Source organism: Theropithecus gelada, chromosome 10 (genome assembly GCF_003255815.1).
Source record: "Theropithecus gelada isolate Dixy chromosome 10, Tgel_1.0, whole genome shotgun sequence".
Lineage (NCBI taxonomy): Eukaryota > Metazoa > Chordata > Mammalia > Primates > Cercopithecidae > Theropithecus > Theropithecus gelada.
The window spans coordinates 92,561,137-92,576,321 of NC_037678.1; the positions used below are offsets into that span (position 1 = coordinate 92,561,137).

The window sequence follows — 15,185 nt, forward strand, 5'->3', positions numbered from 1 at the left end:
AGTCTGTATGTTGCAGCATTATTTGTAGTAGCAGAAATATGGAAGCAGCCTGAATGAGCAGCTGCAGAGGAGAGGCTGAGCTAGGGAGAGAGAGCACCCTCATGATCAAGTGCTCTGCATGTGGCGCCCAGAATCCAGTGCATTCCTCATGATCTGGGCAGTGTCCAAGGAATATTACTAAGAGAGAAAAGCAGGTTGCGGTGAGTTGCTTACAACACGCTCTCACTTTGTACAAGTGGCCAAACCTTACCATCAAGCAATAAGTTGTCCTGGGCTTGAAGGAAGGTGTGAATAGGCATCCTAACTGATTGGCTTCAGTCACCTCGTAGAGGGGAGAGAGAGGCAATGAGGTGGGGAAAATAAGTAACTTGTTCTTTACATCCCTTTGCCTTGTGTCTCCTTTCTATAATTTAATAATTGTAATACAATTTTTAAAATTAAACCTATGAAGAAGGGATGAGTAGGTGGTTGGTTCATTTTAGGAAGAAGGAGCCTGCTTGTGGTTGAGATTGTTCTATTAATTGTGGGGGAGTGTTAATTGCTTACATCCTTACTCAAATCCCTCAGAATTATGGAAAATGGAGGCGCCTTTCTATCCCTCCGATGTAGTTCTGCATAGTTCTTTTGTGAATGGGGATCTCTAAGAGAGTTTTATCCTGAGTTACCCTATTTGGGGATGGTGGGGTATATACAGGGGATATTGAATTGTATTATAAAAAGAAAGGGCTGTTACCTTGACATTTTTAGGTACTTATTAAGCCTCTTAGGAAGTGTTACTTGAAAACTGTAACTTAACTTTATTACTTTGACCAAGACAGTTGCTTAGAGCTACAGATGTTGGAAGAGTGGTTCTCGGGTGTTCTGTTCGTTTTGTGAAAGTTACCTGCTGGCACTCTTTTGGAATGCCGAATTTCTCTTGAAGCTCATACTTGCTTTTCTCTTACTATTCCATTTACCCCACATACACTAGGTTTTATTTATCATATACAAGTTCTATTCAGGGTCTATTTTAGTGAGATCAGATTTTGAGTTATTCAAAGTTAGAAATTAGGCACAGGCTTCAGATTCATTATTAGGGATTTTTATGTTTGTTTTAAAAAGCTGTGGTTTAGTAATGCAATTTGAGTTTGACTGACTCAGTTTTGAGTATTGTAGCATAAAAGGTTTGCATTGGAGTCCTGGTATCTGGGTTTGAATCCTGGCTCTGTGAACATGGACAAGTTGCTTAACCTGGCTAAGTCCCATAAGAGTAGGGCTAATAATAATGGTTGTTTTGATAATATAAATCTCTTAGCTCCTGCTTGTCACCTCATACATGCTTGATAAATGTTCACTGCTCTTGATGCCACCATCACCGCCATCATCACCATTGTTGTTTTCCATTAGGGTAGGCTTACTTTGATCCTGGATTCTTGCCACTTATTTAAGAGAGTGAAGAGGTTGGTGTGGAGGTAGGGAGACTACCTATGAATTGAAGAAATAGGAGATAATACCACTTGATGGTGACAACTCAGATTGATTTTGTGTAAGATAATTTACAGAATACACCATTAAAGCCTAATTTAACAGATACATCTTAAAGTTTAGATAGTTCCAATAACTGTTGAATTTCATGGCCAGAGATGTCTCTTGGTGGCCTAAGTTGTGCGATTTTGGTGGTGACTACATTTATCATGGTGGCAACATGTAAGAAGAAGGTTTAAAAATCACAATGGCATAATGTATTAGTTTGCTAGGACTGCCATAACAAAATTCCACAAACTGGGTGGCTTAAACAACAGAAATGTATTTTTTGAAGTTCTGGAGGCTGGAAGTCCAAGATCAAGGTGCCAGCAGGGTTGCTTTCTGATGAGGCCTTTCTCCTTGAGTCATAGAAGGGGCCTTCTCACTGTGTCCTCATGTGCCCTGTTCTCTGTGTGCATGAACGGAGAGATCATTGGTATCTGTTCCTCTTCTTATAAGGACACCAATTCTATTGGATTAAGGTTCCACCATTATGACCCAATTTAACCTTTGTTACCTCCTTTAAGGCCCTGTCCTTTAAGCCACATTGGGGATTGGGGCTTCAACATGTGAATTGGACACAATTCAGTGTGTGATATGTGTATCATGTAAAATATGTATAATAATTTTATAATAACAATCATATAAAATAATTTCTTCAGGATTGTTGCATGTAAATTATTGTTAATGGATTTTTAAAAATATTCTCAATGTGACTTAAGAACTTGCTTACGTAGAAATTAAAAACAATAATTGTACCATGTGAAAAGCTGAAAATTTGGTCTAACAGCTTCATTTCCATTCTGCATTTAACTTGCTGCTTCTTATTCCCTTGTCTGTGAAGATAATAATAATAAGAAGAAATAAAGATTTCCTTAGCATTTTGCAAAACATGAAGTATAACATTTTTTTTCAAAGTATATTAGTGGTTAAGGTCTGCCTTTAAATACTGTAGTTCATAATGATTAATACATCATTACAATTCTAAACTTGTTGATATCTTCTTATGTTCACTCCTCTTCTTTCTCCTAGTAAAGATGAATTCCTGATTTTTAAGTTATCTTCTGTTCACTAATAAATATTTTTGGTCATGTTCATTTGCTTTGCTATTGCTTCCCACAACTCCCAACATTTTTTAAGACTGCAGATGAATAACTGTGACAAGAAAAGAAGATCTGAACTAAAATATTGGATTATAGATTTATCTCTAGCACTCATCTACACAAAGCAATAGGAAGGTGTGGAAAAGTTGGTCATTGTGTCAGATCCTTAAATACTGATAACCTGCTGCTGCTTTTGGCAATAACAACTGTCTCTCAAAAACTTTTGAATTCCTAATATTATTTCTCTGTCAACAATAATGTGAAACATGGCATTCTCTTTTTGGCTTCCCTGGCTCAGAAACTGCTTTGAGAAGACACATAATAATGTTCATAATTTAAGATTAAAGAGTACTCTGTTTCCTGTTGCTAAGCTAATAAAATGACAGACTTTTAAAAAAGAAAAGAGACACCTGTCTTAGAGCCTGATCTCAGCAAATGGGAAACCTGCAAGCCTACAGAAGCTCAGCTTACATTTTACTGGAGCCAGTATTTTACTTTGCAAGTATTGAGTTAGTTCAGATGCAGCATTGCCTTATAGGGAGCAGCAATTAATTTTTGCAAGTTTCTCATTTTTTGTTATTAAAGTTTATGTAATTGCTGGTGGGAATGTAAAATGGTGCAAACACTTTGGAAAACAGTTTAGCAGTTCCTGAAAAAGTTAAACATATAGTTACCATACGAAGCAACAGTTTCATTCATAGCATAGCATTCAAGCATAGCAGCTTGCTGTGTACAAGATTGGACACAAAAGTGGACAAAAGTTTATAGCAGCGTTATTCATAGTAGTCCAAAAGTGGACACAATTTACATGTTCTCATCTGATGAATGGATAAACAAAATACAGTATATCCTTAAAACACAATATTATTCAGCCATGAAAAGGAATAAAATACTGATAAATGCCACAGAATGGATAAACCTAGAAAACATTGTGCTAAGTGAAAGAAACCAATCAAAAAAGACAACATACTATATGATTCCACTTAAATATTAATAAAATGTGCAGAATAAGCAGATTTTTACAAACAGGAAGTAGATTAGTGGCTGCTTAGGGCTGGGAACTGACTGGGGAGGTACAAAAAGGTATGGGGCTTCTTGTTGGAGTGATGAAAAAATGTTCCAGAATTGATTGTGGTGATGGTCACACAACTCTGTGAATATACTAAAAGCCCACTGAATTGTATGCTTTTAAAAGGATAAGTTTTATGGTATGTGAATTATATCTCAGTAAAATGGTTTTCGAAAGTTTAAATCAAGTTGAATTTATTAAACCAAAAAAAAGAAAAGAGAATAGCAATGTTAATATTCTTGACATAATTCCATATAAACATGTTTTGGTAAATATCTTTTTCCTGTGTTTAGATTTATTTTATATAGGTATAAGCAGACTGAGTATGTAATTTTTAAAGTGTAAGTATTTTTGCTATGACATAGTCTTTATTTGCCTCATTTATATGACTTCATGACCTTTCCCTATTTTACAGTCATACAGGTTGCTTCCAACTTTTTATGATTTTAAATAATGCTCTAAGTGAACTTGTTTGTCCACATAGCTGTTTTTTGCTATTAGCTTTATTTCCTTATTATGATGGATTTCCATATAGAATTACTGAATCAAAGCAACAAGCGTGGTTAGGACTCCTAATGCCAGATTCTTCCCTAAGAGGATTCTGCCCATTTATTCAGCCACCAACAGTGTGAGAGCTTCTATTTCACCCAACCTTCCTCAGTACTGGAGGGGGGTTATAATTTTTTTTTTTTTTTTTTTTTTTTTGAGACGAAGTCTGGCTCTGTCGCCCAGGCTGGAGTGCTGTGGCCGGATCTCAGCTCACTGCAAGCTCCGCCTCCCGGGTTTACGCCGTTCTCCTGCCTCAGCCTCCGGAGTAGCTGGGACTACAGGAGCCCACCACCTCGCCCGGCTAGTTTTTTGTATTTTTTAGTAGAGACGGGGTTTCACCGTGTTAGCCAGGATGGTCTCGATCTCCCGACCTCATGATCCGCCCGTCTCGGCCTCCCAAAGTGCTGGGATTACAAGCTTGAGCCACCGCGCCCGGCCAAGGGGTTATAATTTTTTAAAAATCATCTTTATTTTACAGTAATTTTAGAGTTGCAGAAAAGTTGCAGAGATAGTACAAAGTGTTCTGTTGGATCCCTCACCTAGTTGCCACCATTGTTACCATCTTACATTACCGTGCTACACTTGTCAAATCTAGGAAACCAACACAGATGCGTTACTATTAACTAAGCTCTAGACTTGATTCAGATATTACCAGTTTTTCCATTAATGTCTTCTTTTTTTGTTGTTCCAGGACCCAATCCAGGATTGTTATAATTTAAATTTTTAAAAATTTAATGTTTATAGAATGGTATTACATTGTTTTCAGTCTTAGACATAGGGTTATAATGGAGCTGAAAAAATTCCTATTGCCTGTAACTTAACATCGTAGTGTAATGCATTTCTGACATGTTTGTGGTGATGCTGGTGTCAACAAGCCTATGCTGCCAGTTGTCTAAAAGTATAGCAGAAACAATTATGTATAGTATATAATACTTGATGATGATAATAATAAATGACTTTGTTACTGGTTTATTATTGGCCCAATTGACAAAATTGGATTATGGGTTGTGGAATAGAAAACAAGATTATATCAATGTTAAATTTTCTGATTCTGATCATGAACTTTGCTCAAGAACGAGCGTGTCCCTGTGCTTTTGGAAATGCTCACTGAAGTGCTTAGTGGTAAATAGGCAGGGTGTCCCAACTTACCCTCAAATGATTCAGAAAAAAATCGTATGCTTATATTTAAGTATACACACATGCAGAGACAAACACATATATGTAGAAGGAGAGAAAATGATAAATGGGATAAAATGTAAACATTTGGTAAATATGGCTAAACACTGTTAGGGGAATGTTTTGTATTATTTTTGCAATGTTTCTGTAGGTGTAAGATTATATCAAAATAAAGTCACGCGTGTTGATGCACACCTGCAGGCCCAGCTACTTGGGAGACCGAGGCAGGAGGATCACTTGAGCCCAGGAGTTCGAGTCCACCCTGGGCAACATAGACCGCATCTCTATAAATAAAAAATATTGTTTCAATTATGTCAAAATAAAAAGTTACTGCTCCTTATGAATAATACTGGCAACAACTAGAAATAGCGCAGGAAGACAACCTTCCTATTGAGTTGAAGCAGATCCTCAAGTACATGTTGCCTTTTTTGGGTCCTTGGATGAATGATGCATCGTCCACAGACTTTTATTTTTACACATAATTAAGGGCCACTTTTTTATAACTCCTAATTTGTTACAGGCCACTAACATGCCATGTACTTACTTATTAGTGTATTACTAGAGTTTATTGAGGACCCAGATTTCAGTATCCCAAGAAATCTGGCAATGCTTGGCAAAATTGCAAAACAGTTAATAACTACTTGCTATCACAGAAAGTGACAAATGCTCCTCTTTTTGGGAAATAAACCTCTGCTAACAGTGTTGTCTCTTGAATTAGGTCCTTATTTTCGCTTTCTGTAGTTCTGAAGCATTTACTATAAGTACATCATGGTTCCCTGCTACTTTCCTGACTCTGCAGATTACCAGTCTGATTGCTGTTTCTCTCTAGTTCTTGGCTCTGGATTCGTTGTTCAGTTTTGCCTCTCTTAGCGGGTCAGAGACATTTGAGAATTACTAATTGAGTGCAGTAACTCAGGGGCACGTCCTTTGGCCCTCCTCAGGTGTCTCTCATATCTGAAATGTGCCTTCTTCTGTGCTTTGGCTTGGCCTTTAGCAGATCAAAAGAGGAAGGTGCTTAGGCCTGCCATGTCCTCCCTGTACTGGGTTAGTCATTGCTCTGGTGTTGGTGCATTAACACTTCATAAACTGGTCTTGAAAATGAAAAATTAAAGCCTTCTCAGACTTCTAAGTCTGATCACTGATTTGCCTCATGTCTCCACCAAATGACTGCTATTGCACAGCCACTCGGAGGCCTCAGCCCTTTTAGCCCTGCTAAAGTCTCCGCAGTAGCCCATCCCTCAGAGCCATCTATTTACACAGTTTTTTTATAACAGGAAAAATGAAAGTAGTTGTCAGATTACGGTAGTGGTAATAGATAATTTTTCCTATTTTAAAATTTGTTTTTATTATATCAGTATAACATATATCAGCTTTTTTATTACAAAAGGAATAGAAGACACCAGTATATTACAAATACTATTCATATTGATGAATCAGAATGTTGATTAATATCATTTTGCTATTTAAACCATATGGTATAATGGAAAATTCTTTAAAATGACATAATGGCCTCTTTGGATGGTAAAATGACAATATTCTGTAAGGCAGGCTTGACCCAGCAATTTCAGTTCTAGAAAAGTGTCCTGCTGATATACTTGCCTGTGTGCAGAGAGACATACACTCAGGGATAATCACTGCAGCATGATTTGGAGTGGAAGATGGTGGGAAACAAACCAATGTCCTTCAATAGCAGACTGTTTACATAAATTATGGTACATCTATAGAATAGGATAATATGCTGCTGTTAAAATTGAATATAATAATAACTATAATTATATAATGCAAAGTATGTCACCCTTTACGCACATACCTACTAGTGTATCAAGGTCCTTTCTGCAAGAAACTTAGAGTTGCTTTCTCTGGGGAGAACAGCTAGAGGACTGAAGGATCGTGGAGGTAGAACTTCCTTTTTCCTCTATACTTTTCTATCCTGCTGGATCTTCCTGTCCCTCCTCCCTCTATGGGGAGAGATGGGAGAGATGTACTTTTCCTAATTTTTTTTGAGACATGGCCTCACTCTGTAGCCCAGGCTGGAGTGCAGTGGTGCGATCATAGCTTACTGCAGCTTTGACTTCCTGGGCCCAAGCAATTCTCCTGCCTCAGTCTCCAAGTAGCTGGGACCACAGGTGTGTGCCACCATGCCTAGCTAATTTTATACATATATATGTGTATGGAGCTCGGCTCACTGCAACCTCTGCCTCCTGGGTTCAAGCAAAATCTCCTGCCTCAGCCCCCTGAGTATCTGGGATTACAGGTGCCCAAATATTTTTTAATTAAAAAAAATTTTTAAAATTTTTTATTTTGTAGAGATGTAGTCTCACTATGTTGCCAAGGCTGGTCTCAAGTTCTTGGGCTCAAGCAATCCTCCCACCTCAGCCTCAGGGCCAGGAACTCTTCCTAATCTCAGATTAGCTGCATAGCTTAATTTCTTTTCTAAGGATTTTTTCTTCATTTGTTCATTTTCCTTTTTTGTGACAGCTTTATAGTTTTTATTAAGAGTTGTACAGCCATAATCACAATCAATGTGAGCATATTTTCATTCCTGAAAAAGAAACCCCATACCTGTTAGCAATCACTCTTATACCTCCTCCGATTGCTTCTACTCCCCATCACCCACCCTAGCCATTCAGTCCCCAGCCTGGGGCAAACAGTTAACTACTTCCTGTCTCTAAAAATTTGCCTATTCATTCCTGAAAAACAAACCCCATACCTGTTAGCAATCACTCTTTACCTCCTCCGATTGCTTCTACTCCCCATCACCCACCCTAGCCATTCAGTCCCCAGCCTGGGGCAAACAGTTAACTACTTCCTGTCTCTAAAAATTTGCCTATTCTGAACATTTTCTATAAATGAAATCTTACAGTATATGGTCTTTTGTGACTGGCTTCTCATTTAGCATGGTATTTTCGAAGTTCATCCATGATGTAACAGGTATCAGTAATTTATTTCTTTTCGTGGCTGAAAATTATTCTCTTGTGTGAATGTATTACATTTTATCTAGTCATCTAATGTTGGCCATTGGAGTTATCTCCACTTTTGGCTATCATAAATAATGTTGCTGTGCACATCCTTGTACAAGATTTTGTGTAGTCATATGTTTACATTCTCCATACCTCTGCCTAGATATGGAATTGCTGGTCAGATGATAACTCTGTTTAACTTTTTCAGGAGCTGCCAAACTCTTCTAAAGTGGCTGCACCATTTTATATTCCCATCAGCAGTGTATGATTCTAGTTTTTCCACATCCTGGACAACACTTGTTATTGCCTGTTGTAGTGAATTCCTTTCCCCCCACCCCCCCCACCCCCGAGACGGAGTCTCGCTCTGTCACCAAGGCTGGAGCGCAGTGGCCAGATCTCAGCTCACCGCAAGCTCCGTCTCCGGGGTTTACGCCTTTCTCCTGCCTCAGCCTCCCGAGTAGCTGGGACTACAGGCGCCCGCCACCTTGCCCGGCTAGTTTTTTGTATTTTTTTAGTAGAGACGGGGTTTCACCGTGTTAGCCAGGATGGTCTCGATCTCCTGACCTCGTGATCTGCCCGTCTCGGCCTCCCAAAGTGCTGGGATTACAGGCTTGAGCCACTGCGCCCGGCCGTAGTGAATTCTTATAATTTTATGTTGCCTCAGCAAACATTTTAAATCTAAGTTGAACCTTCTCATACCAGAAGCAGGACTGAGTCACCCCGACACAGTTGGCAGTTCCACCTTTTTCCCCAGTTCCTCAGTGTGGTTGGTCCAGATACCTGCCTTACACAGCTGCTCTCTGGTGACCACTTCCCTATGGGACAGCTGGATACAGCCTGCTTGACAGGCCCTTCTGACCTTCACATTCCCCATGGACCATATGCCACAGTGACCACCTCTCAGTCACTGGGTAACCTCCCAAAACTCATGCCTGCTTGCTTTAAACTCACCAGTTAAAACTCCCCATGCTGCCTTTGGGAAACCTGTTTGGATAACACCTGGGACCCATTAAAGACATTGGCTCATGTGTCCTTCCCCTCAAACCACTGCTTCCACCATGTGAGGACACGGGTCCCTTTTCTTTCTCTCTCTGCCTGCACTCCCTGACGTTTGTGTGCTGGCCTCCAGGTATGCCGTGTACTCTCGAGAACCTGTAAGTGATAATGTCTTTATTTCTATCTCATATTTCTCCTAATTATTGGAGGGGTACTCTCCATCTTAAATATCCTAAATTAAAACGTCTATCTTTCTTAGTATAGCCATTGATATGGGCTGAATATTTGTGTCCCCCCCGCCCCCGGCACAATTCATGTATTGAAATTCTAGGCCGGGTGCGGTGGCTCAAGCCTGTAATCCCAGCACTTTGGGAGGCCGAGACAGGTGGATCACAAGGTCAGGAGATCGAGACCATCCTGGCTAACACGGTGAAACCCCGTCTCTACTAAAAAAAATACAAAAAACTAGCCGGGCAAGGTGGCGGGTGCCTGTAGTCCCAGCTACTCGGGAGGCTGAGGCAGGAGAATGGCGTGAACCCGGGAGGTGGAGTTTGCAGTGAGCTGAGATCCGGTCACTGCACTCCAGCCTGGGGGACAGAGCGAGACTCCGTCTCAAAAAAAAAAAAAGAAAAAAAAGAAATTCTAATCCCCAAGGTGTTGGTTTTTGAGGATAAGGACTTTGGGAAGTGATTGAATCAAGGGGGCAGAGCCTTCATGGGCACAATAGTTTCTTTATAAAAGAGGCCGGGGAAATTTGCTTGCCCCTTCCACCCTGCGAGCACACAGCAGAAAGATGCTGTCTGAGAGAAAGCAGTTCCTTACCAGACCCGGAGTCTACTGGCGCCTGCCTCGATCTTGGACTTCCCAGCCTCCAGAACTATCAGAAACAAATTTCTGTTATTTATACACTGTCTAGTTTATGATATTTTGTTACAGCAGCATGAACAGACCAAGACAGCCATCATAGTGGGTAAAGTGATATCTTACTGTGCTTTTGAATTATGTTTCCCTAATGAGTAACGATAGTATCATTTTATGTGTTTATTGGCCATTCATATATCTTCTTTGGAGAAATGTCTATCTAAATCCTTTTCCCACTTTTAAGGGCTATTTGTCTTTTTATTACATAGTTATATGACTTCTTTATGTGTTTTGGATACTAGACTCTTATCAAATACATAATTTATAATATTTTCTCCCATTGTGTGGGTTATGTTTTCACTTTCCTAATGATGTCTTTTCAAAGCATGTATTTCTTTTTTCAAAAACATATATTCTGTACTTTTTTTTTTTTGAGATGGAGTCTCCAGGCTGGAGTGCAGTGGCATGATCTCGGCTCACTGCAATCTCTGCTGCCCGGCTTCAAGTGATTCTCCTGCCTCGGCTTCCCAAACAGCTGGCATCACAGGCACCTGCCACCATGCCCGGCTAATTTTTGTATTTTTAGCAGAGACAGAGTTTTACCATATCAGCCAGGCTGGTCTCGAACTCCTAACCTCAGGTGATCTGCCCACCTTAGCCTCCCAAAGTGCTGGGATTGCAGGCGTGAGCCACCACACCTGGCCTACTTTCTTTACTCTGTTGGTTTTGTAAACTATCATTGTTATTAAAATTAAATTGTATGGACTTTACTGCTTTTTGCTCATTCATTATGTAGGAAGCCATGAGTTTAATAAAACGTGGTAGGTGCTGATTTCAGTAATCATGCTTTGTTTGACCTCCTTTCATTTCCGGGAAAAAAAAAACCCACCTAATTGTTTATATACAATATGTTTAGCTCACATCTCTTTTGGTGTTGCAGGTTGCAGTGCAGGAGGGAATTAACTCAGGAACAGCCATGTCAAGAGGATTGTATCAACCAGCAACAATCTTTATGGGCCACCAAATGTCAGCCGTCTCAAGCATGGGAGATTTCAGTACAGAGCACAAATCTCCCCAACCCACAAAGAACTTTTCAATTCCTGACCCACATTCACACCGACAGACAGCCCAGAGAAGTAATGTGACAGACAGCTGTGTAGTACAAACTAGTAATGACACACAGTGCTTAAATAAGTCTGACAACATAGATGGAAAGGCATCTCTTCAGATTGGTGAGAAAACGCCAGTCACAACCAGTGTATTGTCTGAGGAGGAACAAACTCATTGCTTGGAGATAGGAAGTAACACACGTCATGGCAAGAGTAATTTATCTGAAGGCAAAAAGTCTGCTGAACTCAATTCCCTGTTACAGGAAAGATTAAGTCCAGAGAACAGAACCACTGATTTAAAGTGTGACAGTTCCAGCAGATCAGAGGGATCAGAGGGAGAAATACTGACACGGGAACATATTGAAGTTGAGGAAAAAAGAGCCAGCCCGCCAGTCTCTCCGATATCAGTTTCAGAATACTGTGAATCTGAAAATAAGTGGTCTCAAGAGAAGCATTCTCCTTGGCAAGGTGTTTCAGGTGGGATGAGAGGCTGAGTTTGGTTGCTGAGTTTTCTGGGTGGTAGTGATCTTATGTAAGGACAAAATATACTCTCTAATTATCTCTCTTTGTCATAAAATAGTATCTTTGCCAACAAAATCCATTCTAATGAACTCTTAAAAATGTACATGCAAGTGAATTTGCTGATTTTTAAACCCGCTGTGATTTTTTTAAACATTTGAAAATATGTTTAAGCTTTTAAGTTCCATAATGAATTGTGTGTGGGCTGCTTCTGCGTGTTTTTAACTGATGAGTGATTCTGCTGTGTGTTACCTTGCTTCCCCCTGAAGTCAGTGATTGGTAATCGATTCGTGTCCCCACTTGCAGATCATCTTGCTCACGGGGACCCAAAGTCACAAAAGCCCTTCAGAAAGAAGCAGGAAGAGGAGGAGGAGGAAAGTTGGAGCACCAGCAGTGACCTCACTGTTTCAATAAGTGAAGATGACCTGTTTTTAAAGAGCCCAGAACCACAGCCAAATCCAGGTGGCAAGGTGGAGGGAGAAGATGGAATAGAGGCCTTAAAATTAATCCATGCTGAGCAAGAAAGAGATGCCCTATCTACTGAAAAAAAAAATTGTATTTTGCAAACCCTAAGCTCTCCTGATTCAGAAAAGGAATCTTCCACTCACGCACTAACTAGAGAGTAAGCCATTCAATTTTTTTTTCTACTGTTCTGTTTTTAATTGGAGACATTTCTAGAGACCATTCCACTGGGAATGTATTATTGAGCACTCAGCCATGAATGTGTAAATTCCTTAAGTCTCATAAGTAATCTTTTAGGCAAGACCTAATTTTCTTTCTGTCCTTCTTTCTTCTTTCCTTCCTCCCTTCCTTCTTTCTTTAACAGAAAAGCTTTAAACATTTGGATATAATGAGTTATGGTGATTGCAGCTTGTAATTATATACACACAATCCCTGGTTAACGTAATAAGTCATTCCCCAACACCCTACTCTCCAGCCTTTCAGAAAATAAATCTGTTTTGAAGTTTTGGTAGCACAGAAGGTGACAGTTAAACTTACTAGGAATGCAGTATTAGAGTCTGAGAACTTTATGTCTAATTAATTTGCTTAATCCTTATATTCCTTGCCATAGTATCATTTTTGTCATCTGATTAAATATGAGTTAATAAGTTCTTCCAATTGTATATATAAGCCAGATTTCCTTTTTTGAATGTAAATAGGAAACATTGGAATCTCTAATGTTAAATGGGAACATCAGCGTTATACATTTTGAGAACTTACATTATCCAACTGATAAAAATTTATATATGCTTTTGTGCTACTGATCGGAGATGCTAGAAGAAAACGTTGTAGAAAGTTCTTGTGTATCTACTGTGTAGAAAACTTGTTAACTGTTGAAAACTGATTCTGTGCTGAAAAATGGCATTAATAACATCAAATCTCTTTTAGGAGTAGAAGGAACCTAAGTAAACAACCTAAGGTAGATCTCACCTTTTACAAATGAGGAAACGAAGGCCGGGGCAGAGTGGTGTCATATAGTTCTGCTGGATCTGCTGGGGCAGAACACCCCGCACCCTGTCTGCCCGAATGTCACACCACTGCCCCACCTCCAGAATTTTCTGTTACACCGTAATGCTGGTCACCCTTTCATTTCCACAAAGCTGGCAGGAGTGAAAAGCCAAGTGGGCATTTTGTATAGGAGGGCATATGTTCTCTTTTAGAACACCATTGTACCTTTTAATATATTGCCTCTTACCATTCATTGTCTACTTATGGTGAAAAGTTTATTAATGGGCTTTAATTTATAGATTGTATCCAAACTGATGTTCAGGAAATATTTATTAAGAGCATATCCAAGTAAAAGTTCTTGCACGAGGGATGGAAGAACCGACATGGTTCCTGTCATTGAGAAATTTGATTTATTGGAGAGGCAAGCCAAATGGATTTTTCTAGTAATAATACTTTCATCAAAGAGACACAGGTAATGCATATTACATCATCAGAAACTTTATTACTGGAGATAGAATGTTATCTATCTCTAGTTTTGTGTTTGTGGGCTTATTTTTATGGCATGATGGACCAGTTAGTACTTTGGTAGGCTGACAAGGAGACTAATATACTTACCCAGGACTCAGTCTTTTTCTGAGGTGAAAAAAATTGGGTATGTGTATGGAATTCCTACTTAACATTTCTCTAAGAGTCAAGAATGTTCATTCTGTCTCCATTCGAAAGACTTTTTAAAAATGATCTTGGAGGCATAAAGTCAGGCTCCTTGGAGTTTTGGCATATAGTTTTCCAGTATTTATTGGAAAATATGGGCATGTAGGGAATTTTGAGTATTTTTCTTAATAAAATGCCCCTAGAATGAAAATGTCAGTCAGCAGTGGTTGTTTTTGTGTCTGTATTATCAAATTTGAGCCTACTGATTTTCTGGGTAAAAATATTCTCCAGGAATAGGTCGAAGGTGGTTTTAAATGATGCTAGTTAACTCCCTGACATCACCACTGCATTTGAGGCCCCACATTTTGTTAATTTATTGTTTAGTTGGAGCTCTTCTCCTTTGCTCTTAGGGTTAATTATTAGTCTGAGACATAGCATCATATTTATAGAACTAACACTATAACCTCAACAGTTCAGTATTTCAGTTGACTTTAGGGTCTGTTGGGGGCCTGGAGAAAAATCACTTGAATGAATTTAATTAGCAAAGATGTATAAATGGGACAAAGAAGGACACACAGGAGCATATGATCTGGAATGTAGAATCTGCACAACATCTTGAAGTCTGTATAGGCTTTGAAGGAGGAAGAGGAGGGAAAGAGCAAATAGGGTCTGGAGGAAAATGCAAGAAGGAATGCAGAGCAAAGAACACAGAGGACATGGGAGGGGCAGAGCAAAGGACCGCATGGGTGAGGAGGGCCTTTTGTAGTTAAGGTTCAAAATGTCACCTAGGGTGAGCTTGAGAAAGGCCTGGAATATCAGGTTAATGAATTTGAAATTCACTCTCTATGCTTTGTAGAGCTGTTCAAGGTTATTTTAGGAGGAGGATAGTGTGATGAGGCTTGATTTAGGATTAACCTGACAGCGTTAGTTCATTAGGATTAATCATCAGTGTGGTAGGCAGAAGTGCAGATGACCCTGAGATTCTCTCTTCCTGTTGTTTGTGCCCTGTGTAATCCCCTTGCCTTGAGAGTGGGCAGGATTGGGAGTCTGGTGGATTTTACTCCTGTGATGAAGCTGTCACGTGACAAAGATGAAGGATTTTGCAGATATAATGAAGGTCCCAAATCATTTGCCCTTGAGCTAGTCAAATGAAAATTATTCAAGGTGGACCTGACCTAATCAGATGAGACTTTAAAAGAGACTGGCCCTTACTGAAGCCAGTGGCACAATCTCAGCTCAC

General features: G+C 39.6%; 1 protein-coding gene across 7 annotated transcripts in view; it reads left to right on the plus strand.

The window, feature by feature from the left end:
- The window catches only part of KIZ (kizuna centrosomal protein), a 120,106-nt gene that overhangs the window by 26,316 nt on the left and 78,605 nt on the right, over nucleotides 1–15,185 (plus strand). For all 7 annotated transcript variants that reach the window (XM_025399729.1, XM_025399728.1, XM_025399730.1 and 4 more), the window contains 2 exons: nucleotides 11,158–11,803; nucleotides 12,152–12,467. In XM_025399729.1, the coding sequence (XP_025255514.1) occupies nucleotides 11,158–11,803; nucleotides 12,152–12,467 (962 nt within the window). The remainder of the gene's footprint in view (nucleotides 1–11,157; nucleotides 11,804–12,151; nucleotides 12,468–15,185) is intronic.